This window comes from Phycodurus eques, chromosome 12, assembly GCF_024500275.1.
Source record: "Phycodurus eques isolate BA_2022a chromosome 12, UOR_Pequ_1.1, whole genome shotgun sequence".
Classification (NCBI taxonomy): Eukaryota; Metazoa; Chordata; class Actinopteri; order Syngnathiformes; family Syngnathidae; genus Phycodurus; species Phycodurus eques.
This window is the reverse complement of record NC_084536.1, coordinates 18,160,729-18,187,558: the sequence shown is the minus strand read 5'-3', so window position 1 is coordinate 18,187,558 and position 26,830 is coordinate 18,160,729. Positions and strand designations below refer to the sequence as shown.

General features: G+C 40.2%; 3 protein-coding genes across 18 annotated transcripts in view; 1 reads left to right on the top strand and 2 right to left on the bottom strand.

Moving 5' to 3' along the window:
• Positions 1-9,453, bottom strand: part of cps1 (carbamoyl-phosphate synthase 1, mitochondrial) — a 45,752-nt gene extending 36,299 nt beyond the window's left edge. The window contains exons 1-18 of the mRNA XM_061691515.1: positions 9,328-9,453; positions 8,376-8,485; positions 8,151-8,295; positions 6,470-6,559; positions 6,328-6,384; positions 5,593-5,685; positions 5,421-5,510; positions 4,868-4,996; positions 4,332-4,438; positions 3,994-4,135; positions 3,728-3,805; positions 3,530-3,628; positions 3,304-3,399; positions 2,934-3,123; positions 2,629-2,786; positions 2,396-2,524; positions 1,654-1,798; positions 1,283-1,493 (exon numbers count right to left, since the gene is read on the bottom strand). Of these exons, the coding sequence (XP_061547499.1) occupies positions 1,283-1,493; positions 1,654-1,798; positions 2,396-2,524; positions 2,629-2,786; positions 2,934-3,123; positions 3,304-3,399; positions 3,530-3,628; positions 3,728-3,805; positions 3,994-4,135; positions 4,332-4,438; positions 4,868-4,996; positions 5,421-5,510; positions 5,593-5,685; positions 6,328-6,384; positions 6,470-6,559; positions 8,151-8,295; positions 8,376-8,485; positions 9,328-9,453 (2,195 nt within the window). The remainder of the gene's footprint in view (positions 1-1,282; positions 1,494-1,653; positions 1,799-2,395; positions 2,525-2,628; positions 2,787-2,933; positions 3,124-3,303; positions 3,400-3,529; positions 3,629-3,727; positions 3,806-3,993; positions 4,136-4,331; positions 4,439-4,867; positions 4,997-5,420; positions 5,511-5,592; positions 5,686-6,327; positions 6,385-6,469; positions 6,560-8,150; positions 8,296-8,375; positions 8,486-9,327) is intronic.
• A 7,448-nt stretch (positions 9,454-16,901) lies between these two features.
• myl1 (myosin, light chain 1, alkali; skeletal, fast) lies at positions 16,902-22,834 on the top strand. The gene is made up of 6 exons (XM_061691476.1): positions 16,902-17,113; positions 18,013-18,040; positions 18,998-19,141; positions 20,878-21,051; positions 21,125-21,202; positions 22,367-22,834. Exons 1-6 carry the CDS (start codon positions 16,985-16,987, stop codon positions 22,393-22,395), a joined length of 582 nt encoding a protein of 193 aa, XP_061547460.1. The 5' UTR covers positions 16,902-16,984; the 3' UTR covers positions 22,396-22,834.
• Positions 22,835-22,940: 106 nt separating this feature from the next.
• Positions 22,941-26,830, bottom strand: part of map2 (microtubule-associated protein 2) — a 60,737-nt gene continuing 56,847 nt past the window's right edge. For 15 of the 16 annotated variants that reach the window (XM_061691833.1, XM_061691837.1, XM_061691838.1 and 12 more), the window contains 4 exons: positions 26,509-26,601; positions 25,904-25,985; positions 25,163-25,275; positions 22,941-24,470 (listed from right to left, as the gene is read on the bottom strand). In XM_061691833.1, the coding sequence (XP_061547817.1) occupies positions 24,249-24,470; positions 25,163-25,275; positions 25,904-25,985; positions 26,509-26,601 (510 nt within the window). In that variant the 3' untranslated portion in view covers positions 22,941-24,248. The remainder of the gene's footprint in view (positions 24,471-25,162; positions 25,276-25,903; positions 25,986-26,508; positions 26,602-26,830) is intronic. The other variant, XM_061691842.1, reaches the window with a different exon arrangement.

Here is a 26,830-nt window from a genome sequence, read left to right as displayed (position 1 = left end):
ATCCTCTAAAAGCTAGTGCACACTAGACAAGTTGACAGATACTTCAAAAAGTATGTCCAAGACTTATTTGAAAATGAATCCTATAATAAGATAAATAAACCCATAAACCGATCTATCAAATGAACCCGGCAGGATGAGTCAGTCTTGCCGTTTTCAGACCTTTTATATTTGAGGTCTTTGAGATCTCAACTGGTGATAATATGTCACAAATACTGTCAAATCAGGTCGTGACATATATAATAGCTTTTGCTTTGCATGCATTTTTTAATTTATTTTGTTGTCGTGTTCGGCTGTTAGGTCAAGCAGAAAGGAGGATCTATATCCCTTTTATGCTGAAACAGTTGTACTGTGTCACAGTGGACTTTTTAAGCTGCCGCTGTGGGTTCTTAGCATTTTAATGGATATTTATTGAGAATCAAAGTCGATCAGTCGAACAGAACAAGCTTTCTAGAGGTGAGTGCGAAAAGAAGACAACAAAAGACAAAGCACGAGCTGTAAACAAGATGAGGAAAGTAAATCATTATAGACCTGTGAGGGAAGGACAGGAAAAGATAAGACAGGACAAGGACAGGAGAAGAAGCATGTAGGACAAGGGTGGTGTATTGGCTGTACAACTGAAGTGTGGTGGGAGTGGCTATGTAAATTATAAACGTCTACAGGACCAGAGTGTGAGTGAGGTTATACCCAAGAAATTCACAGTCATAAGTCGCAATGAGTGAGTGGCCCCACGCCCAGCGAATAAATCCCAGGGGTGTGTGCCTGCGGACACCTGCAAGTGAATTGACACCATTTCGAATGCACAATGACCGTCAGAAGTGTTCTGTAATTGCTGTGCCTGCATCGCGGGAGGTGAGGACCCCACCCACTCAAACGAGAGGAGGGGTCAGGCCCAGGCGTCCACCCTAGAGCGGCCCACACCGAGGGATCCGGTGCGGTCCAACGGCCCCACTGAGGCGCCCCGAAAAAAAGTTTTGCAACTTTTGATGACACCAAAAGTAACAGTTTGAATGAAGTGAACCAAGACCATATGTATGCTGTAGAATGCACAATGTATAACGTTCAGCTTTGGACCAGACCAGAACTAAATGTTTACACACTCTAAGAACAATATATTAATCCCACTAGCAGTGTGGGAAAGGTATGAAACTCCGCAGTATTGTTTATGTTCTCTGTGTCAATATTTCTTTTTTAAATCATTGTAATGACAAGATTGTAATACAGCTTTTGTATTGGATTTCTTTTGAGTGAGTGCATATTTACCTTATATTAGTTAGTCTCTTACCCAGTGGCTTTGGATGCGAGAGCTGAGCTTCTTGAGAGCCGAGCATTAACTTCAATGATGCAATACTCCAGGGACGATGGGTGGAGCGCGTACTGGATGTTACATTCACCTACAATACCAAGATGGCGAACCACTTTGATGGCCGTTTCACGAAGCATGTGGTACTCCTCATTGGACAACGTCTGGCTCGGTGCCACCACAATGGAGTCACCTGAAGATGAGGAAGAGGACTATATGGATGAATAGTGCAGTAAAATGTTGGATATAAATGTATGGTGAGAACATCAGAAATGGTCAGAAGTAAACAAAATCATATTGTATTTTATTGAAATAATAAACAAAACACACATGATGTCAATGTGTTTTAATACCTGTGTGAATACCGAGTGGGTCAAAGTTTTCCATGTTGCAAACGGTGACACAATTATCTGCAACGTCTCTCACCACCTCGTATTCCACTTCCTTCCAACCAAGCATCGACTTCTCCACCAGGATTTGACTGCTCATGGCCAAAGCCTAGTAAATGCACAAAATAACATTAACAATATAATACAGAAGACTGCAAAATGTAAATTAAAAATTCCACTGCCTTACTTTGACAGCATACATATACTGAACTTACGTCACATCTGTTTTTCATAGAATTTCATGTAAAATAGTACCACCATATTCTTCCTATGATGGAACCACTTAAAGGCGCACACAGAAGAATTGTAGTTGGCAAAGGAGGTTATATGCAAAATTAGGAAGTATTGTGTTCCCTCTAATTTTCCAGAACTCCTCCATGGAATTTTACGACAGCATGTACATGTACAGACAGAATCCCCACCGTTTGCATGTTAGTAAATAGAAATGCAGATCAAATAGCAGTGGCCTAAAAAGTGAGATCAAAGCAGATAGGGTAAGAATTTTGGATGTGCGGCGCTTCAACACACATTCTTGCAGTTAACTGTCACATAGATGGTAGGGAAGAGAGTTTTGCTAATAATTCTATAGTTTTCCATGAGTGGGAAAACTGATTCAACCATTTTGCTTGTTTTCCATAATAATTGGGAGCCCTGAAAACAAGTGTCCACAAACGTTTATATCATGACAAGCGTTGACCATTCTTACCTTGTTGGCAGTTTCCGCCAGTTTTTCCTTGTTGGCACACAGACCTGAGCCCAGGCCTCCCAGGGCATAGGCTGATCGCAGCATCACTGGATAGCCTATCTGTTCTGCAGCTTTCAAGGCATCACAAACCTGAACGTTACAAAAGCACATTTTATTATCTATTATTTCCCACAAAGTAAAATTACTTTGCCAGGAATCTACTGCAGAACCTGTTTTCACACTTGTATTCTTACAGACTCCACAGCCATACTGGGTGCAATCTTTTCATTGATCTCCTTGAGTTTTTCAGCAAATATCTGCCTGTCCTCTGTGGCCATGATGGACTCTACTGGCGTTCCCAGGACTTTTACTCCATACTGGTCCAGGACACCCTGCTGAAACAATTCTACTCCTGGAAACAATACAAATCAAAATACAAAAAAAGGATATTAAATGAAGTATGATTTCCCTTCTCAGTTGTACATTTACGAAATATTATTGTAACCTAATTTCACAAACATGAGCTACATTAAAAACAAGTAAAAAGGCTTTGTCGCACCACAGTTGAGGGCAGTCTGTCCACCCATGGAAAGCAGGATGCCATCAGGACGCTCGGCCTTAATCACATCAGTAACAAATTGCGATGTGACAGGCAGAAAGTAGACCAAATCAGCCTGCTTGGTGCCAATTTCATTGGTCTGGACTGAGGCTATGTTGGGGTTCATGAGCACTGTCTTCACATTCTCTTCCTATGACAACATTTTACAGTTAAGTTATTTAGTGAAGGTACACATGACATGAACGTATGATGATACCAGTCATAGGGCTTTTCCTGCAATGAAATATCCATATTTTCTTCTCATACAGCAGAGACTACAGACTCAGTAAGACAATACATACTTTATAAATGTTATAAACCTTTTTGTCACCTTCATTGCCTTGACAGCCTGAGACCCAGAGTAGTCAAACTCTCCAGCCTGACCAATAGATAAGCCTCCAGAACCCAGTACCAGCACCTTTGAAACCTTCACTCACAAGAGTATATGCAGTTAAGTTGAAGGCAAAACAGATAGAGCAACTATACAGCAAGTTCAACAAAATAGAAGAATTTAAGATATTAACCTGACATTACTATTTTTGACAACAGAAACACACCTGAACTCTGGGGGAGATGCACGGTTTCTTCGGCATGATTGACACTATGTTGGCATCTTTTCCTTTTTTGATCAGGGCCATGAAGGTGTCAAAAAGGAACTGTACAAATAAAATGACAAATGACATTACAGTACTAGAAAAGCATAATACTTGGGGATTGCACGTTCTGGTATTAGACCATGTTAAGTCTTTAAATACCTCTGTGTCAGTGGGCCCGCCTTTGGCCTCTGGGTGGAACTGAGCCGTGAAAACAGGTTTAGTGTTGTGCATGATCCCCTGCGAAACATCCAAATTTGATGTGAGTGCACAAAAATCAAGTCAACAGTATTACACTCTCCCCATGGAGGTTTCTCCTCTTTCACTACATATTTCATGAGCCGAGAAGAGAGCAATCTTTATTCATGGCATAGAAAATTTCATATGGCATGTTTTCCTGAAAGTCATTTACAATGAGTGAAACTAACCTCATTTGTGCCATCATTGGCGTTGATGAAAAGCGGGCTCCACCCTGGGGGCAGGGACTCGCTATCTATGGCATAGCCGTGGTTCTGTGCAGTAATGAAGGCCTGGCCTGTCATCAAATTCTGTACCGGCTGGTTCTGACCTCTGGGGAGCACACATACAAATGATACACTGTGCATCTATATTTTAGTGAATTTCAAAATCTATGCAATACGGCCATCACTGTACAGTAGGTACTACACTAAACCCAAATATCATCTGTGTTCAGTATGTACGCCTTTAAATGCAGCAGGCATAGAACTATTCTGACCTAAAGCCATTTAATTCTGAAGACACTCACCTGTTGCCCATTGGTAGCTTATAGGACTTAGCACCAGCAGCAAGGGCAGTGATCTGATTGCCCATACAGATACCAAACACAGGCTGGGGACGATCACTCTCCAACACCTACACAAAACAAACAAGATCAACATGATTTAGGATATTTAATATAGTGGCATCTCAAATGTAAACATCTCTGAGGTATTTTTTTTCTTGTGTGACAGTTAATGTAAAAGAGTTAGGGGCCTCTACATAATCACTTTTACTGCACCCATTTGTACAATTGTATGGCTTTGAGAATTTTGAAATGTTCATTAAAACATTGTCTGTTAAGTTAATACATTTTGAAGATGTCACTAGTTTCACCCAGGAACTGATTAACTAAAATTCCTATCATTTTAGGTTCCACAAAAGGTATAACATTTCTGTGGTTTGTAATTTTGTTATGGGTATTGTACAGGAAGGAGGTTTATACCTGGGGTAAAATCAAAATCAACACTTACTTAACAGTAGAGTGCTGTATTGAAACAAAACAGAAGCCATCTCTTATCCTACCTTGCGGACATTGTGGATGAGTGCCTCAGCGAGGGACGGATCTCCTGGTCCATTGGAGATTAACAGTCCATCATAGCTTAGGCTCAACAAGTCCTGGTCCCATGGTACTAAGTGAACTTCTGCACCCCGCTGGCACATAGACACATATAGTTAAAGTGGCAACATACGAAACTAGCTTTTACTGTTTTTCCTTGGAGAGAGTCAGAAGCTTTGAGTACCAATTTAGCCGTAGATTTACATAACATAACACAAAAGACTACAAAAGATGAACATTCAGGACAAATAAATATTTCCCATGAACAGACTTACTAATGAAGACCGCAGATGGACACTGAAATCATTCCAGCAACCCCCCAAGATAAAGTCTCGATTATGAGAAGCAATGTGAATTCATGGAGCGACACCAATGAGAAGCTAATTTTCACCCCAGCTGGATGACTATTAGTTGCGACTGTTAAAGACTGACATTATCATTTCAAATTTCCTGAATCATGCTGTGAAATGTTTCTAAATTTCAACAGGGAAGTTGAACTTAAGGGCATTGCACTCTCACCTTAACCAGCAGGCGAATTATATTATGCTTAATACCACAATCAACTGCTACCACTTTGACAGGGTTTCCTCTTCCAAAAACTTTGGATTCCTGTTGAGTGAGAGGAGAAAGAAAGAAAGAAGTTAGCGTTCACCAGAAGAAGAAATCAACACTAAGTAAATGTTGCCTTTACTTTTGTTGAGACCTCTGCTATAAGATTTTTTTGGTTAGGGTCTGCTATCTCAACAGGTTGCCCATCAAATTCAATCTTTCCAAGAACGGTGCCCTGAGGAAAAAGAACAAGTGGGAATTGTCTTTAAAGGGGTTTTACTGTATTATGGAAAACATACTTTTTAATTGCCTTTATTAAAAAAAATAAAATAAAATAAAAATTAAAGAAAAAGTTGCTTCTCTGGCGTGTCTATACCGACTGTATGTCACAATTTGAAATTATACAACGTAGTAAATTCTTTGTGAGCTGCCTCATTCAAAAAAATTGTCTGAAAGCAACCCATTTAGATTGTGACATCACAATCGGACCAAAAGAGCTGTAACACTGCTGGATACACAAATTAATGTGCACCAACAGCGTTAGCTTCTGATACCCATCAGAACTGATGCATGGATTTGCACACTAACTGATACATGTAATTCAGAGGGACAGCTTGATGATGAAATGTCATCTCCACACATGAAAATATCATTGCTGCTTTCTTTTTGGTTGCTTGTGTTACTTTACTTCCAAGGTCAAGACAAGACAAGAGAGTCTGTAATTGCTCCCCAAAAGTGTTCTCTATTTCTTGATTCTTGGTGCATTTTGACTGAAACATGTCTCAAATATTTTAGAAAGACAAGGGAAGTTGTATTTGTGAAAACAAATGCAAAGTGTCTCCGTTAAGTATAATATGTGGCAGAACAACGACAGCACCTTGTCTCTGATGGTCTTGGTTAACTTTCTGGTGTCGATCCCAAAGAGTGCAGGAACCTTTCAAGAAGTGAAATAAAATCAATTTCAATGACAACCAACAAAGTCCATACCTACTGTATCTAGTATACACAAGAGCACCTACCTTCTCTTCTTGTAGCCATTGACCCAGAGACTTGACAGAGTTCCAGTGGCTGTACTCATCACTGTAGTTTTGAACCAGAAGACCAGATACCTTGAGACACAAAAGCACAATTTAATCCATTGAAAGGGTCGACTGAAAATCCCAAAGAAATACAATACAGAACCTAACTTTGTGTGAAGAAGAAAATATCCTTTTATGACAGCATACATGGAAATAAAATTTCCTACACCGTAGTGCAAGGATCACTGAAGGAAAATAATCATGAATGGCAATACTGAAGTGTTTTTTGATGATAATTTGGTGTTTAATGATATAAAATGAAACCTCAAAAGTCAAATGGCACTGAAGATGCGATATTTGGAATAGGAAGTTTACAAAAATATGCCTCTAAAGTCAAACCATCATAATGCATGTGGACCTTGACATACAGTATCTCGTGAGACTTCAGCTCACTCAATAAACCATCAAAAGTAGGCTTATCAAACTATTTTAGTTTTCATCACGGCCCTCAGAGTAATGTCCTCCCTCAGGGGGCTGATTATAACTGCAAAACAACAGAACTGTATAATCTCCTCATCGTATTACATAATTACATGAAATAATTACCGATTATTATATTTTTATAAACCATTTGATTTTTTTTAAATCGACAATAAATATATATATTTATATATAATAAAATAATTGAATGTAAATTGGCCGCACAGTCGTTCACATATCCGCCTCACAGTTAGGCGGTTGGAGGTTTGAATCCAGGTATTATGTTTGCATGTTATCCCCGTCTTGCGTGGGTTTTCTCCGGGGATTCCAGCTTCCTCCCACATTCCAAAAGCATGCAGGTTATGTTCTTTGAAGACTAAATTGTCCTTAGGTGTGAATGTGAGCTTGAATGATTGTTTGTCGATACAGTATGTGCCCTGCGATTGGCTGGGCGTACCCCTCTGTTAAATATATTGTAGAAGTTATCATTTATTTGCTTAGCTTGCATTAGTATTATGGTCTTGTAGCTTAGTACGTTATGTCTTGTAAACTTAGAAACCTCCCTATTTCAAATAAATACAGGAGCGACGGGAGAGATTGTTTGGAGCGTGTTGAGAGGCTGTAATCTGAACAATCTCCCATACGCCCTCCTCATGAGAAAAAGAAACCAGCGTCTTCATTCCTTTTGTGTCTATTTTTTATCATGTTGGGTAAAATAAATCCAACACCCTCTCTCCCGAAGTCAGCTGAAATAATATCCAGCTCACCCTATGAGTTGTGTGAAGTCTTTAAGCTTGGGTTTCAACTTAACCATGAATAAATATGGATTTAACCCACAGGTGTCAAACTGGTGGCCCGGGGGCCAGATCCGGACCGCCACATCATTTTATGTGGCCCGCGAAAGCAAATCAAAATTGCTCATTGTGCTCTGGTGTAATACCATTGAGATATTTGCAAGCATTTTTTTGTTACCAATCCCACTTTCAAAAGAAACGTAATAGTCGAAAAACATGTTTTTATTGGCTTCTGATTTAAAAACTGGTTAATCATCAATGTGTTGTGTATACTGTATGTAATTACAGTATATGAGGTTCACAGTTTTAGCGGCCCTCCGAGGGAAGTCATAGCTACGATGTGGCCCGTGACAAAAATGAGTTTGACACCCCTGATTTAACCTATGAAACAGCGCAGCGCTTCATACCTGGATGCAGTCAGACTCCACATGTTTTCTCAGGCCAAGCTTATCCAGTTCGTGCGTGTTCGGTACACCGTAGTTCCCCACAAGCGGGTATGTCAAAGTCAGGATCTGACCCCTGTAACTGGGGTCTGTCAAGGCTTCAGGATATCTAATGAGACCATGAAACCATTGTATTGTGGTGACGCGGGCATCCATTATTATGAAGTTGAGGTTGAAGGTCTCACCTACCCTACAAGGCCTGTATTGAAGACCAGTTCCCCAGCAACTGAAGCATCATATCCAAAGGAAAACCCTTTCATCTGGGTGCCATCTTCCAAGACCAGGTGTGCTGTCTGGGCCTGGTGAGTAGAAAAGATCAAATTCAAACGTTAAAAAAATGCTCCCAATATAGAGTAGAAATTTGATGAAACCTAAAGTACTTTTTTTTTTTTTTTTCTCAAGTTAAACTGACTATGAGCAGGACCTTTACACCATAGAACAACATGATTGTGCTGTGAATGCTCAAATACTAGATATTGTCATTCTTCCCTGTGTGTGTTGGTGTAATCATTTTTGTCTCTTCAAAACTCCTCATCCTCAAATACATTCATCCATCCATCCATTTTTCATAGCGTGTGTCCTCATTCGGTGGCAGGCAGACCCCCCCCCCGAGGGTGACCTTGATTCTAACCCAGCTGATTTAAAACGAGAAGGGATGTACACTCACCTGTCACCAGTCAATCATAGGGCACATACACAGACAAACAGCCATTCGTATGGAAACCTATGCACAATTTACAGTCTTTATTGAACCCAACATGCATGTTTCTGTGATGCTGGAGGAAAAGCCCTCCAGTATCACTAATGCCACCCTAAACAGCGGTTCCAATCTTCACAACGTTCAAATGTAGGTGACTGACAACGTCACAGAACAGAATATAAATCAAGTATGCATGTATAACTGATAACTTCAATTCACTTTGCTCTACTTAAAAAGCCGGTATGGGTTCATATTACTGAGCCGATTTAAAGTGAATTCAGTAGCCGCTTTACGTTTGGAGATGTTTCCATGCCTCTCATTAGGAACTGAATGATCAGCTGCAGCAATGATTTGACGGGGACTGTTGCAGCCCGAGTCAACTCCTTGGGGAATGAATGAAAGTGTCACAGCGGATACAAACGACAACCGCGCTTCCCTTACCTTGACACTAAAAAGCTGAGCAGTCTGAAGTCGCAACCATGCCGGCGTCTTACCAACTTTGTTTCCAACTACACGCCAGTGTCTCACAATGTTGACAGCGCTGCAAGCTAGCAGGATTTTGGTCATATTACCCAACAATGTCGCTCGCTGCTCTGTACGGCAGGTTTCAACAGAGCTTAAAGGATGATTCAAAAATGGACTCTGTTGATCAACGAAGTGCAAACAACAAGTACAAATGGTGATTTCAAATGGGAATGAAAGAGTTCAGGAAGGCAGGGCAGCCCCGAGTGGCCGAACAATTCAGTAATGTATGGTGACAGCTGATTGGATGACACAAATTTATTTTACGCATCCTTCATGCGCTCCGGTATTTGATTGGTCCTCTTAGTGTACGTAAAACAACTGCACGGACATGGCCTTCAACCAATTACAATACAGCATTCATTTTGCATGAAAATATATTTTTTTATCTAGGTTAGAATATTTATTTAAGGCTAATTACATTCATTGAGTGTAATTTTCTCGTCACATTTAATTTAAAACCAACACAGTGTTATTCAGTTTACCAGCTATAATTACATAAGAAATCTATATTTTTTAATTGATGAATTTACTCCACTTGTGGGTTAAATTTAAGAATTTAAGTGTTCATTACTTGCTTATTTTACCTCACTGAAAGTAAAGAAATAAAACGGTTTTCGAGATGGATAGATAGATAGATAGATAGATAGATAGATAGATAGATAGATAGATAGATAGATAGATAGATAGATAGATAGATAGATAGATAGATAGCAATCTAGCTAAATATCTTTCTAAATATCCATCCAATCCACCTAACCTACATACATACATACTTATGTAGCTATATATCGTTCCATATGTTAAACGTGGGGGTCACGCTTAATAAACGGTTGTGGTGTGCTTTTACTAACACAAAAAAGAAGTGTAATAGCCCTCTTTTGGGGGCAGTTGCTTGATAGAAAAAAAGAAAAAAGAAGCCCCAAAATGGACCATATGGAAACTCCATGGCAGTAGGATTAGAGGGGTCTGTGTATTTGCTGATCACTGCAAGACTGGACCTCAACGGAGAAGGCCGCCTGACTGCCACTCTGCTGGGTTCAGCAGTCTGAACAAAGTGTGTGTGTGTGTGTGTGTGTGTGTGCTGCGTAAAGTGCTATGCATTTCAAACTCCTCATTGTTTAATTACAGTAGCTACGATAGCCACATACAAAACTTGTATGTGACATGCCAGACAAATATTTTATATCTTCAAGTCTCATTAGCATATTCAGTTGTTGCATTGATTTGTCTGGATTTGCCCTAAATTATGTTTCCATGAGCCTCAGGTTGTGTTTTGGAGACTGGTGCTCCAGTGACATCCAGTGGTGATATTTGTTGTTTACTTTAAATCTGATAGCTGTTTTACAGGTATAATCACACACAGGCTTACTTTGAGAACATTATGTTTGATTGTACAGTTATTCATCGGTTTTCCTGGTAATTCCAAATGGTGTGAGTTACAGTTTTTCCATCACATGAGCTCAATCTTGGCCCCATATATCAACAACCGGACAACTTTGCTCTCAATAGAAGAGTGCTACTAAAAGATTTTAATCTCAATTTATAACTGACATACGATCAGCATGGGGAGGGGGGGAAAAAACTACTTTGCGACCCATATTTCAATGTATTTATTTTTTTCCATATGGATCGGATTCAGAGGCGGTCCTGGACCGAATGGCGCCGTGTACGACGCCCATCATCATTTTTAGGCTTTTATCATCATCATCTAAATGAAATTGCAGACAGATAGGCAGATCTTTTTTTTTTTCTAAATGCTTCCATAGTTGCACTTAAAGTAATGACGTCAAAGAGCCTCAACTTCAGAAATAATGCTAGAACCATGTCATAAGAAATTGCTTGGCAATAAGTAGAGGGAGCATGAGAAGCCAGTGCAATATATTGTATGGGCCTGAATTACTGTGCAGACTGTGATTATGTGTTCTGAAAATTCTTTCACTGATTGGCTCGCTTGTAGGCTAATGAGCTCAAGTGTCCTCGTGCAGTGAAGGGACGCAACATTGTCCGCTGTTTCAAGTGTGGCTTTCAGATGGTGGATCGAGCTTAAGAGAGGACCAAAATAGACCGACAGGCTCCCTCGCCTCTCTCTGCCAGATTTCCGAGCTCAGTCTTGGCTCAGAGATGAGAAGCCAATGTATTGACATTTAATTAAAAATAATAATAATAAATACAATTTTGAAAACACTAGGCCGATAGGTACTTACAGTCAGACTTCTATAAACAACTCTGGTTGCGGTGCGGCTAAACAGTATCCATATTTGTCATGGAAGTTCTGTTTCTGATTTTTTTGTTTGGTTACATGTGCCATTGAAATATCTCTTCCATTGTGAAAAAGAGTTTAGTGTCAGCTGTGGTCCAGTTTGTAGTAATTGAGATATGGTTCAGAGTTAACAAGTTAAGTCAAGCTCATTTGTTACAGCCTTTAATCACAAAAGAGTCTCAAAGGGCTTCACAGGCCCACGGTTGGCAATGATTACAAAAATGTTAGTATAATATTACTCTTTTGAAGATGAATAGTGCAGAAGTAGTGAGAGTAGTCTACATTTTTTTTTATATATAATACTGAAGATGGAAATTAAGTCAAGATCTTGTATGCACAGAATTCCAACGACTTTTTTGTTTTGTTTTTTTGAGCATATAACAGTGGTTTCGGCCACCAAAATCACTGTACATCATGCACAGTGCGTGCGTATGCAATGATGCGTGGTATGCATGTGCGGTGTAATAGAGACAGACAAAAAAGACAGATATTATTCTCCAGGTCTTGCTCCCGATATACACCTAATCAATCTCTCAAGAATCATTACAGTAGCACCCACAGAAGGGCTGCCGGGGATTTGGAGACAAGTGAAAAAAATAACACTTAGGACCCCACCACTTAAGTCCCGCAAATTAAAAATAACATTTTCTAGGGCCCCTGTGAGTAACGAGCCCTGAAAATCATCATCATCATCATCAAAGGTATCACTTCTCTAACCCCCCAGACATCTAGAATGAGATGTCAAGCAAGAAAAGTATCTACGCGAAACATCACCAGCCCTGTTTTAGACATGGCATCATGTCATGAGGACACAACAAGAGCGGAAAGAAGACCGTCACCATGTCTGAAGGGATTGAGAAGAAGAATTGCACCCTTTGGCTTGTATCACATTCCCTTCCTCTGTCATGATTTCCCCAATAAAATGGCAAGTGAGAAGCTGTGTTTAGACTGACCCCTGGCTAACTCCTGTGTGGCCTGCAGAGGGATATTGAGAGAGCGAGGTGGCTAAAGAGCGCATGTGGTGAGCGGAAATTGCATCGGTCCCCTTAAGGAGTCATGCCCCCCGCTCTTAGAAATCCCAAGAAACTTCACACCTCTCTGTAGGGACTATAAATAGGGCCCATCTGTCCTCCAAGCTCAGTTACAGCCTCGTTCCCGTGTGGAATGGTTGGAGGGCAGTAAAGGAAGCACACGGTGTTTGAAAAACAAGCTATGAGTGATGAAGTGGTCCAAAACTTTTATTTCCCTCTCGTCATCACACAAGTCTGACAGGATGACATACATTGGATATGAAAAGTCTACACACCCTTGTTCAAATGTTTGTGTGACATAAAACATGATAAATGTTTTAAAAGGTTTTCCCACCATTAATGTGACCCATATAACATGTGCAACTCAACAGATTTTTTTTCCCCATCTTTTTGAGAGGGGAAGTAAAAATAAATAGCTGAAATAATGTGGTTGCACAAGTGTGCACACCCTGTTAATAGCTGGGAATTAACACATTCACTGCCATTGACGGCTTTAGAAGGCACACATCCATGTTAACTGGGAAGGCTGGCAGTGAATGTGTTAAACAATCAGCTTCAGACCTATTGGACTATAACAAAATCTCCCAAACACCTCTGGGAAAATGTGTTATCAGCCGATGATACCAAGGTTGAACTTTCTGGCCATAATTTCAATTGGAAGTCAGAATCAGAATTAGAATGATTGTGAATGTAGATTCTGATTCTGATTGAACTTTCTGGCCATAATTCCAAAAGGTGAGTTTGGTGCAAACACTGCTCATCACCTAAAGAACACCATACTGACAGTGAAGTATGGCGGTGGCAGCATCATGCTTTGGCGCTGTTGATCCTTAGCTGGAACTGGGTCCAAGACAAAGTGGAAGGAATTATAAACAGATCAAAATAGCAGTCAATTAGCACAAAAGGCTTTATGTTTCTACTAGAAAGCAAGATAGCTTTAATTCTGAACATAGACATAGTACAGTTGTAAGAGGGCGTCTACACTTATGCAACCACATTATTTCAGTTATTTACTTTTACTGTCCCTTTCAAAAACATGAAAAAGAATATTCTATCGAGTTGTACAGGTTATATGTCACATAAAAAGACAAAAACTGGCATTCCAACAGGGGTGTGTAGATGTTTTATATCCACTGTATGATGGATATTGGTTCCAAATAAAGTGTCTCATTTCCTTCCTCTACTGGAACTTTGTCAAAACCTCACCTCCATTCAGACAGTGAAGCATCTGCCATCTTTGAAGTCTTACATGCATGGATTTTCCACCGGCTCAAGTTCTTCACATTTCATTAAGCACCAGGACGTCACGGTTGGCAAAGAACCGTGTCTCCTAATTGGTGTTCTTTTCAGTTTGCCCTTCACCGTATAGACCCAGCCCATAATTTCATGCTTGCTGTGTTTTAATGCTTAAAAGAGTTACCTCAAGAGTTCACATCAGGATGCCACTGAGAGATATTGGGGGAATGAGATTGAGGGATCACTGACTACATAGCCCAGAGCAGGCCTCGGCACTTGATTCCTAAGAGGAGACGATTATAGCGCCTGTCAAACCTGAAAGGGTTTTTATTATCAAATATCCTGTTGTCCATCCAGGGTAAAAGTAAAGGTGAGATGGTAAACTCTGATTCCGCTTAGTTTGCAAGGAAATGTACACTATTATTTCCTCTCATTCTGGATTCCTCACTTTTCTTTCTTTTTTCACGAATGTCTTTGTAGATGTGTGTTTTCTTGTGTGTTTCATCGCTACATTATTCTTGCTTTGCGCTATCGTTGCCACTATTGTGCTGTGTCTGTGCAGAAGCCGCCCCTGCACTGTAACATCGTATATTTACTCAGGCTTGTGTTTGGTATTTATTGTTGTGACTCGGTGGACTTGCAACACAAACACAGAGCTTTTATGATTCCACATTGCTGCATCACCGCAATGAATTTAATTACCATTCAAATGTACGCTTTTATCTTAAATCATAACAGATTTCACAAAACTATGCAATTTAATACTTAAATTTCTGGGACTCAAAAGTATTTGGGCACATACTGGTTAAAGGTTAAATGTTATTTGACCGGGTGATGTCCGTTTTTTACTTGTAGTGACTGCAAAAAGGTTCAGGTCTCGAGTTGATATCAGGTATTGATGTGCCATATATAGTCCAATGAAATTATATGATATATTTTTTTAACTCAACAGATCACATCTATTAAAATCCAGAATCATTTTCTTTGTGATAAAAAAAAAAACAAACAAACAATGATCCAAAGCCTACCACAACATGTGTCAACCAAGGTGATGGGAGTGTTATGGCGGGGGTCAGTACAGCTGCTACTGGACCAGAAAATTGAGATTCCTAAAAAAAAAAAAAAGGCTCATAATCCCTAAATGTTAAATAAATTTTTGTAGAACCTTGAAAGTTGGAAGTCAACATTTAAATCACAGTTTGATTTCAATTCTATTGTGTTGGACTATAAAGGCAAAATCGTTAATAAAAAAAAATAAAACATTTGTAAAAAAAAAAAAAAAAACTTCTACCATTGTCCCAATATTTCTGGACCTAAACGTTTGTGCTTTGCTAGAATATCTTGACACTGTCTTGCTACTTGAATTTTGGATGTAATACAGTATTTCTATAGGGAGAGATAATAGAAAGCAACATAATTATACAGCTAAGGCAAATACGGTGAATCTTAAATGTGTGTTTTCCCTTCTCTGTGTGGCCTCTAAGGATATACTATAGCAGTGGCTGAACCAATAAATTGGATTTTAAAACAACACCCACACACACACTCCACCTGCGACGATCTGACGTCTCATATACCAATATGGCCTCCCCCAAGGAACTGCACCCTGTTTATGAACATGAATATGGCGGTTATGGATGGTTATTCCAGTATTGACCACGCACCGATTTTAATGGTGGCCCATGAAATTTGCACAATAAAACACATTAGTAAAGTCCTTGAGTAGGAGAACAATATACAGTACACATCAGACTGAAAATTAAAGTCACATGTTTTACATGTTTAATAAGAGACTCTTAAGACACTAATAAGACACACTCTTAATTGTGCTGGTGATCCCATTGGGATTCCATTGTGAAGCATGGACTGGAGCACAGGTGCAAGGACTGGGGGCCACAGTTTCTATAGGGGGAGGAGGTGAAGGGACGCTGAATCTGAGATGCTGCAGCAGGTTGCCAAAGGGTGACAGCTGAGGGAGTGAGGCTTTCTCTGGTTTGCACTCGTGTAGATGGTGTGAGTGTGTTTGGGGGGGGGGGGGGGGGGGGGGGGGGGGGGAGCAGGGCTACACCGCTGGCTCTGTGACTAATATAGACAAGAATTAGGGAGACCAAAATTTGCACACTTAGCCTTGTCTGAGTAACTGGCATTGGCAGCTGAACGCAGCCCTTCTGTACGTCACATCCTCCCAGGAGGAGACGGCCATGAATTGAACACAGGTGTGCCAATGACCACAAATACACAATAAGCCAATTTTAGACCAGATAGACATATACACGTCAATATTTTGTCACCTAGAATCTGCAACTTCGGTCTCATATATAACAAAAATATTCAAATGAACCATTACATTCTCTTATTTAACTGTAATTGAACAAAATGTTTTGTCAAATGAAATAATAATAACAATATTAATAATAATATTAATTGTATTGGATAAATAAAAATATTTAATTTCTATGTATAATAATAATTATTATTATAAATAATGGAATGATGATGAAAATTGATGATGATAATACATATTATTATTATTATTATTACCATTATATTGGTGAAATAAAGTTATTCAACCCTCAATACAAATTACATTTATTTACAAAGGTTACGAACTCACAGCAGGTTGCACTGAGCTCTATTAAAGGTTTTTTTTTTTTTTTTTAAATAAGTGTGATTTGCAATGGAATTTTAATACTTCTAAGTGCATCTGTATACTAATACGTTAGGTGAGGGTACTGTTTTCTTTCTTTCTTTTCTTTTTTTCCCAAGATACATGACATAAATGACCACGTTTTGATTTTAAGCCCAATATGTCATGTTTAGAGAGGGACCACACATGTACACACACCCCTCCCAAGCACTATCCAATCCACACACAAGGTCGGCCTTGCGGGGATCCAGGAGGAAAAATAGCCTCATATATATACGACCAGAGGACTGTTTGTGTGCTCTGAGTCTCCTCCACTTTGTTTTGCACTCCTTGTGCTGTCACCCCTACCCGGGAGTTGTTTGTCTCTGAAGGAGCACGATAGTTTGACTCGAAGCTAAAATGGCACCCAAGAAGGACCCTAAGGCTCCCATCAAGAAGGCCGAACCAGCAGCAGCACCTGCACCTTCACCTGCAGCTGCACCTGCGCCTGCTCCTAAAACCCCGGCTGTGGACCTGTCTGCTGTCAAGGTAGAAAACAAAAACATGATTTCTTCTGCAATAGGAAGGGAAGAGATTATGCTCGACATTTAAACTCATAATTGTAGAACTAGATTAGATGAGGGAGACTGGAACATTTAGTTATTTTTACCACTTTTATTACTGTGATACCACTTTCCTTGAAAAGATGATTGTGGTTAATGATTTAGGCATGTGCAAAAAAAAAAAAAAAAAAAAAATTCCTGTTAAGTAAAAAAAAAATTATAATACTGACACTTGCCACCATACTTCACAATTAAATGTAATGTTTGGTAGCAGGTAGTGTAGTTGTAGCCCACGTGGCACGGAGTCCCACTCATTGACTGTCGGTGTGAATGTGAGCGTGAATGGTTGTCTGTCTCGATATGTGCCCTGTGATGGACTGGCAACCAACCCACTCCACCTTCCCCTCACAGCCAGCTCGGAAAGCCTCCAGCTTTCATGTGACCCTGAACAGGATGAGTAGTGGAAAATGAATGAATAGATTGATGGATGGAAGGATGGGTTTCTACTGTTTCCTGCAAACTGATACAAGTTTGTAATGGATGTCTTGAGCACCTCACATTAGAATTCTTAGAACCATGGCTAGCTCATGGCTGACGTCCTTGGCCCCGCCCGCTATCCCTCAAGTGGTATGATGGCACCGCGGGGTGACACCAAAAGAGGGCATCGTATGTAGCTAAAGATGGACCACCGCATATCGAGTGCCTCCATGTGATGCTAAATTTGGCCAAGAGGCTAATTTAATCCCAGTTTAGACTTGATTTATTAGTCCAGATTAGGAGAAAGGCCTTGTTAGGACAGTGTTGGCTTTGTAATTTAAATCTTCTTGAGATGTCTATTTTGGTACCGAATACCAACTCACTTTGTTGCTCTCTCTTCACTTCCAGATTGAATTCAGTGCAGACCAAATGGAAGGTATGAAGCTTGTGTTTTCCCATTTCAAAACTGCAGAAACTCTCAGAACATATTTCATTTCATCATATTTCACAGAAACTAAGTTAGCTCAAATTAAATAAATAAATAAAAATGCACAGAACTGACTTCCTTAAAGACTATGGTCATGGTGTGACCATAATGTGATGTGAGATAATCTGTCGATTATCACATCTGTCTTTTTTGTGTTTTGGCATTCAGAATCCTTGTGAAATATAGTTCTATTTGGGGAAAAAAAAGATTGCTTCCACATATAAAGCATTGCATGTACAAAGCATCACAAAACAGCCAATTAGTGCTTTTAAAAATTGCCTTTATGCAACAGTTTATTCCAAGAGTGTATTGATAGTTCATTCAAACTCTAGAGGCTGCACGTCAAGACGGAGTCAGCACGTTACACGCGCGCAACTTGCCTTTAAAAGGAAGGGGGGCTCATATTCTCAGCTATAAATTCCAAGGGGGTCTTTTAAAAGAGCCCATAGCCTTGGTTAGAGAGAGAGAGAGAGAGAGAGACAGCTGATATAGAAATAGTCTGAAGGGTGACTGAGCTCTGCAAGAGTGTATCCATTCAGCCAATAATATCACATCCTATATCCCTTGAGGAGCTGTCTCTACCTGCTGTCATGCAGCCACAGCTAGCAGACAGCTCGCCATTGTGGGCAAAATATTAAAGTTGCATGATTTTGAATCGGCATCCGAAATAATTAGTCAAGATGTATAACATTCCCTGGAAATACAATGAGTATTTCTACAATCAAAAGCAATATTTTGAGGCAAACCCCATAATGGAAACAATTCTGTAACACTTAAGAAGTAAAAGGAACATTGAACCAAATCCATATTGTTTAAAAACACGCAACATACAAAGGTTAATCATAATTAACAATCAATTTGCATGTTCAGTATTAATATAATGGCCTTGTTGTGTGACCCCCGCAGACTACAAGGAGGCCTTCGGTCTGTTCGACAGGGTGGGTGACAACAAGGTGGCCTACAACCAGATCGCTGACATTATGCGTGCTCTGGGACAGAACCCCACCAACAAGGATGTGAACAAAATGTTGGGAACCCCCTCCGCTGAGGGTAAGATTCTGATTTGATTTGGTTGCTGTTCTACAAGGGGGGGGGGGGGGGAATCAGTGTGAAATGGTTGTGTTTACAGTATGTATTTGATATAGTGTATCGTTTTTTGATATTCGGATTTGTAGAATATAATGCTTCTTGTGCAATCCGGTATACGCGGAACCTACTTCCGCATTTGGCAAAACGGGTCTAAGCACTTCCTCCCGGTTCGGGTGAATGGCGAAGGAGACCGGATCTAAACAACTGTGGGAACTTGTCTTTGTCTACATTTTTAACACAAGATGTCACCACAGAGCCACCAAAGATGACACTATTTGATGTTTAGGTTTTGTTTGTATTTACATACAGTAATCATATGATATTATTTTATAAATAAATGATATACATGTATTAAAATTTTGTCCAAAGACACCAGCCATAAAAAAAAAGCAAAATCTTACCAAGTTCGGCTTCAAACCAAACAATCATGTAATCACACCATAGTCATGCTCGTTAGCGTAGCCTACACAGGAAGTCAGTGAACCTGTTTTCCAGGTTTGGTCACGTGACACTCCCCATACAGCAAATTAGTGCCACTACAGATACTCATTGACCATTTGTTGAGATTACAGTATAGCACTATCAGTAAAAACTTAGATAATAGTGTAAAAGTTTGAACTCTGTATTAATCTAATGAATTTTGAAACTAATAAATCAAATAAAAAATACCAGCTTGGGTTGCTACCCATCTCGCACTCAATATCAGCTGGGATGGGCTCCAGCTCATCGCCAACCCTAATAAGGGCAAGCACCATAGAAAAGGAGGAGGGAATGAAAACTAATGCTCAGTTTTGATTGCGACTGTCAATTATGTAATTTTGACTACTTAATTTTACATTGCTATGTGGGAGGGTCAAACTCACTGTAAATTCACAACCACAACAATAAACACATTGCTTAATGAATACCTTTCTGACAGTGTCAATCAAAACAAGACAGGAAGTTTGATAGGGCACTTTCACAGAGTTAGCTGTACCTAACGCTCTGACCATTCATTCATTCATTCATTCATCTTCCGTTCCACTTATCCTCAGTTGGGTCGCGGGCGTGCTGGAGCCTATCCCAGCTATCTTCGGGCGAAAGGCGGGGTACAACCTGAACTGGTCGCCAGCCAATCGCAGGGCACATGTAAACAAACAACTATTCGCACTCAGATTCACACCTAAGGGCAATTTAGAGCCTTCAATCAACCTACCCTGCATGTTTTTTTTGGGATGTGGGAGGAAACCGGAGTGCCCGGAGAAAACCCACGCAGGCACGGGGAGAACGTGCAAACTCCACACGGGCGGGGCGGGGATTTGAACCCCGGTCCTCAGAACTGTGAGGCAGATGTGCTAACCAGTCGTCTACCGTGCCGCTATGCTCTGGCCATTAAGTGAATTTTAATTATTATTCTGAATGCCGCTATTTTTCTGGACTGATTATGGCTCTGTTTAGTCACTTTTAAAACGAGGTCCTACAAACATAATTAGAATTTGGCGGCTGCCCTTCGCACAGTCCATTTCTAACGCTCCGCAAGGGTGCTAACTGCATTTGAGCTACATTTGCTGCTTCGCTTTGCACATAGTCATCAACGTGCTTCCCAAAATGCTAACTTCAATGTTGCTACTAATACGTTTGTGCACATTTTTCTGTTGAAATGAACTGATATCCATTTCAGTCCATGCAATAAATGTTGATTGCGGTATCGTACACAGACATGGCCAACAAGAGAGTCACGTTTGAGGCTTTCCTGCCCATGCTTCAGACCGTCATCAACAGCCCAAACAAGGCCGGCTACGAGGACTACGTTGAGGGTCTGCGCGTGTTCGACAAGGAGGGTAACGGCACAGTGATGGGCGCTGAGCTGCGTATTGTCCTGTCAACACTGGGTAAGTGAGACGCTGGCCTCGTGGCTGCAAATGGAACTGTTTACATCATTGGGACTTTTGCCCCCTCTTGCAGGAGAGAAGATGAATGAGGCTGAGATCGACGCTCTCATGGCGGGTCAGGAAGATGAAAACGGCTGTATCAACTACGAGGGTGAGACGTGATCATGATGTAGCACGTTTGCTAATACAGTTTAAATCCACTTAAGAAGCCTTGACTTTGCACACAAAGGTTATCTTGGGAAAGGTTTGCTTCGTGTACTTCGGAATGGGCCTTTTAAAACTCGACCGCTTTAGATATTGATGCAATGTTGAAAATGTAGGTTTTGATGATCATTTTGTAGCCTGTTTTTCAGTAGGATTTCTTACACAAAGTGACAGATGGTAATAGATGATTTTATTTACTTTAAATGAAATGCATTATCATGATTATTATCTGCGATTGTCTGGAGACCAGTTCAGGATGTACTCCACCTCTTGCCCAAAGTCAGCTGGGATAGGCTCCATCCAGTTCACCTGTGATCCTAGTGAGCATAAGCGATACAAAAAATGGATGAATGATGATGATTATGAGGGATGTTTTATATCACTTTTATACCAGCAGAAGTATTTATTCTTGAGCACTCACCGATACTGAGTACCGATACCACTAGTACTTTTGATACATAACATTTCAGTGAACACAACACCAGATATTTGGGAACAAAGATCTTTTTTCCCCCCCTTTCTGACTCGCATGATGAGTCGCCGATGTGTCAAACCACCACAGTGTAGCGCCAGCTATTGGCGAGGATTAACTCAATGACAGCTTTTTTTTTTTTTTTTTGCCTTAAGTATCGGTGGCTGGTATCGTCATCCCTAGTGATTATATTTGATATTATTATTTTAATGCGCATTTTCATCACGTGGGTGCCACCTTGTAGCCTATATTGTCACAACAATCTTTTCTTACAAATAGCAATCTTTTGTAAGTAATTCTATAACATTCATTTGAATAACATTTTGATTTTGTTTCTTTTTACAAAGTAAATGTAGTCTATAACAACAATGAAAAATTTTTTTTCAACAATATTGTTGTGATATTTATTCTGTAGACCCTAAATTATTAACTCATTTCAGCCATGTCTGTTGACATTGTTAGTTTCATACATGCACACGCAAGGCTTCACCTTTCCCAAGAATGCCTCTGGAATATTCTGGTGTGAACACATTGCTCATTAAATAAAGCATTTGAACCCCCAAGCCTGGATTTAACGCTAACCTATTTGAATTCTCCTTATGTGTCCCCCCTATGCCCTGACCTGATCTTCACATGCAGCCTTTGTCAAGCACATCATGTCGGTGTAAGGACCCCCCCACCCATCGAGTATGTGCAGACCCCATGGTGTCGAGACATTCACTCGCTGCTTCCTGAACCATCTGAGGAAGCAGGGCAAACAAAGGACTATGAGATGTTATTTCTAAATCCTTTTATTGTTTTGTTCCACACTTTTTTTTCCTTGTCTCCAACTGGTGCTCTTTAGGCTTCTTTGGTTCTGGACATGTTCCTAAATTTCGATCTCCCAAAATCCTTCCGACTGATAGGGAGTGGAGCTAGTTTTCACAGTGAAGGAGGGGGCGGTGCTAGAAGGAGGACCCTCCCCTCCTGTCACTCATTGGCCAGCAGTCTGTGTGACTACTTTGGCCCAGGACTGGCCACAGAGGTCGATCCCCTCCTCATCAAACCCATCCCTGAGTCTTAACTTATTGTACTCTCCTCTGCCATTTCACAATAAACTTTTCACAAGTTCCCATTTTATTCCCTGATCTCCGACATTTTCTGGTATCTCAAAAGGAGGACAGCACTCTCACAAATGTTTTTTTTTAATCTCATTTATTTTAATGCATTGCCGTCGATGGAGTCATACCAGCAAGAGCAGGAAAAAAATAATAATAAACTGCATACATCTACTTGACCGTTTAAATACATTTACAGTTGCTGCAGGGTGGGGTGAGAAGGGACATACAGATGGGCAATGCTGAAGAACACGGAAGCAAACAAACAGGTAAGAGTCAGGATAAACCACACGTTCTCTGAAAAACAAACAAGATCACTCCAACGTCTTATTTCAATGGATAAATCGCCATTTGCTTTCCCTAATGATTCATCTTTCTATTTTTTTCAAATGTTTTGCATATACTGCAACAAAATAGTCAGATACACTGATCGTAAAACATCTTGAGATCTGCACCAAACGCACACACAAACGGAATCCATAAATCTCATGTCACCATTGGCGCTCCATCTGCAGTATAAGACGGTCCAACATCTGCATTTGCGTCAGTCCTTGCATTGCTCAGCAACACAACATCAGCGCTGTCTGACACCAATAAATACACCGTAAATAACTAAGAACTACAAAACATGAATTTGTTCATTTCTTTGCCAATGAATGAGAAAATGACTGACTAAAATCCCTTTTCAAATTACAAAATAGCCTCTTTTAGTTTGAGAATCGATACATGCTTGTCATACATGACTTAGTTTTCGCAATAATACAGGTTTATCTTATTTATGGTCATGTTGTTGCTTCCTTGGAACTGCTTCAAAGGACATGTGGATGGTTAATAACCTGTATTCTTATACTCGTTTCTATATATATATAGCTATTTGTTTGGATATATATATATATATATATATATATATATATATATATATATATATATATATATATATATATATATTAGGAGGAAAAGAATGACTAGCAGTAGGGAGGCTCGGCTTATTAAGGGGTCTGCCATCCATGCACGTTAGCAGGAACAACACGTGCAGCAAGATGTGCTGGCCACATTACTTCCACGTACAGAATATGGCCACAAGTAAATAAAAGCTATAGCTTCTTTAAACTATAGACCCAAGATCAATAAAGCCAATATGTGGCTCCCCCCACCCCGCCCCACCCGCCATTTGTATGTACAGGTTATCCTGTTTAGCACTACAGGTGAACTATTCTATGCAACATCATCCAAAAGGAGAGGCCGAGGAAATTAGGTAGCAATAGAACATGTCAGAGATGAAAACAGACATAAAGTTTAGGAGTCCCTTCTGGTGGGTCTTTGAGATGTGAAGCCAAGTTGTGATCACCCTAAGTGGGCCTCAAGGCGGTGGGTGGGTGGTGAATGGCTGACAGCTTCAGTGTAAGAGCATCCACGATGCATGTTCACAAACCCTGCTTGGCCAGCGCGGCAGTGATGTCCTCAGCCAAGGTCGCTAGCTGTGGCGACTCCAACATGTTGAGACTGCCGGACGACGAAACGTGGCTGTCCCGGTGGCGGTGGGGCGACATGGAACGGGACCGGCCCGGCGACCGAACGATGATCTCCGCTCCGTGGTCGACTCGGGCTTTGGCGTGGTCGCGGAACGTCAACCGGTGGCTCTCAATCTAACAAGTGGGGCGAAATGAGCGATTGCTTATTTTCATCAAACATGAAAATTGATTGAGCTGAAAATGTAAGTTTTTCTTACAGTTCTTAAATTTAACAAATGAATGGTATTGACAAAGGCTAGATGGATAAATGCGCCTTACGAACTGTTTTTCACTAACTTCTTTGGTACAAGCTAATGAATGATATACAATACTACAGCTGTATAAAAACAAATCTGCCCTTACAAATACAATAATACGTTCGATTGACACTGTCAGTGAAGTATTAATTTAACAACATGTTCGTTATTTTGGTTGTTGGGGTAAAATATTAGCCACTATATATATATATATATATATATATATATATATATATATATAGCTAATGGAGGTTAAGTGTTTTACTGTCTTAAATATTTAACCCCCTCAAAAATCATACAGTTGTCATAATTTATGAAGTAAAAACAAAAAAAAACATTGGCCTATGAACCTGCTCCAAACAAAAATGCAATACAGACAAAAATATCAGAATTGCTGAATTAGCTTGTGCAGATGTACCTAATGAAGAGGCCTTTGAGTTCAGTATACTCCTTTTACCTTTACAGGCAGAAACAGCAGGTTATTTGTGAAACGCTAGGTGGCATTTTTAAGCACAGACTGATAAAACTATAAATGCATTCGTTCTTTTAATACATTTAAATAACACTTACTGTAACGCGACCTCCTCCTGGAGTGTGGTGAGCATTATCCAAGGATCCCACCTTGGCTTGGGCTTTGTCTTTAAAGTCCAACTTCACACTCTCAATACGAATATTACCACCACCTATAGAGCAAACACGTTTCACTTGAGGCCAATTTTCTTTGTTGACAAACAATGATGCTAAAACATGTTATAATATGATGGGGAAGTTTCCCTTTTGAAACATGCAAATCCCCAGCAGCCATTCAGTAGAAAACTAACAAAATACAGTACAAAAGAAGTGTGGAAGATAAAACCAGCAGATGAAGCTGCAGGAACTGAGTTTACAGATCTAAAGGGTGCGCATCTTACTCAAGCACATGTACAGAGATTTTTGGGGGCAGGTGCTCTAGCCCAAAAAAATGGCACACATTACCAAAATTATTCATACAATTAAGGAAAAGTTAATTCAAACTATTAACAAAAGAGCTGAAGGGCAGCATAACGGCACCACAGAGCAGTAAGGGGCACAATTCTCACAGGGACTCAACTAAATGCCTGTCAAATATAAAAACACTTAAGAGGGGGTGATGACAGAGAGGGTAATTGTTATTTTTTTAAAATTGATTGACAAATATAGGCTGCAGCAGAAAGGGCCCTTTTTTCATTCAGGGCAAAGGGGCTGGTGCTGGAGCACCACTCGGGGTCTATCTGTGCACGTGCCTGATATTACTTAAACTTTTGCTGTGTTTATGGAGACAGTGTGTGTTACCAGGGCGATGGTGAATGTTGTCTAGAGAGCCGCACTTTGAGGTCACATGACTCAGATTAATCTTCTTGTTCTGTATCTGTATCTGTAAAATAAGAGAAATCAGAGCAGGCTGTCAGGTCAGAGGGCTTACTTAAGTTATCACTTAGACGTTTGAAAAAGGTACAAAGCTATAGACATATTGTATGTGTTTGATCTACCATTTTATTAAAGAAAAATACTTACTTAGTATGCAAAAGGAGGGAAACAAAAACAATATTCCTGCGTTGTGTGGAGTGTTAAGTGTGACGTTAGATGTGATCTCTCGAAGCTTTAAAGAGGTGTAACATGTCACAAGTGTTCTTAACCCACTCGATACTTCATTTAGCTTAGAGTACTCCACATCTGATGTGGTCAAAGCTTTGACAGCTGTTACCGTGGCAACCTACTGCCATGTGCAACTGAAGAGAAGCTTAGCAAAATGACTGTTTAAAAGGGAATTCAGCAATGATCAGTATCAAGCTTTGATAAAGACGGAGCGGCTATCGTTTTTGCGGACACACACCACCACAAGGACACAAAAGGGACACAAACACCGAGACGATGACTTTTTGCTGCACAAGACTCACATTGCCACCTCCTGCTGAGTAGCCCCTCCTGTCCAAGGACCCACACCTAGACTGAACATGGCTATAGTCCAGCTTAACACTGGGGATGAGAACCTGCAGGATGGAGGTGAGGAATGAGCTGGGAATAACGGGTTTCAGTGGGTTTTTTGGAATCTATATTCTTCAAAAGCCTTATTACTTATACGCGATATACGCGTCTACACAGGAGGCAGTTTCTGCAATTATGTGGTGTTATATCGTTTTGAACCTCCCAAGAAATGATGCCGTCACACTGCATCATGATGAGCCTTGTTTAAACCTCTATGTTATGCATACAGCCTAG

Coding starts and splice junctions, on each gene's coding strand:
- myl1 (XM_061691476.1), top strand. CDS start 16,985: ATGGCACCCAAGAAGGACCCTAAGGCTCCCATCAAGAAGGCCGAACCA. Junction 19,142..20,877: donor GGGAACCCCCTCCGCTGAGG/GTAAGATTCTGA, acceptor TATCGTACACAG/ACATGGCCAACAAGAGAGTC. Junction 21,203..22,366: donor CGGCTGTATCAACTACGAGG/GTGAGACGTGAT, acceptor CTTCACATGCAG/CCTTTGTCAAGCACATCATG.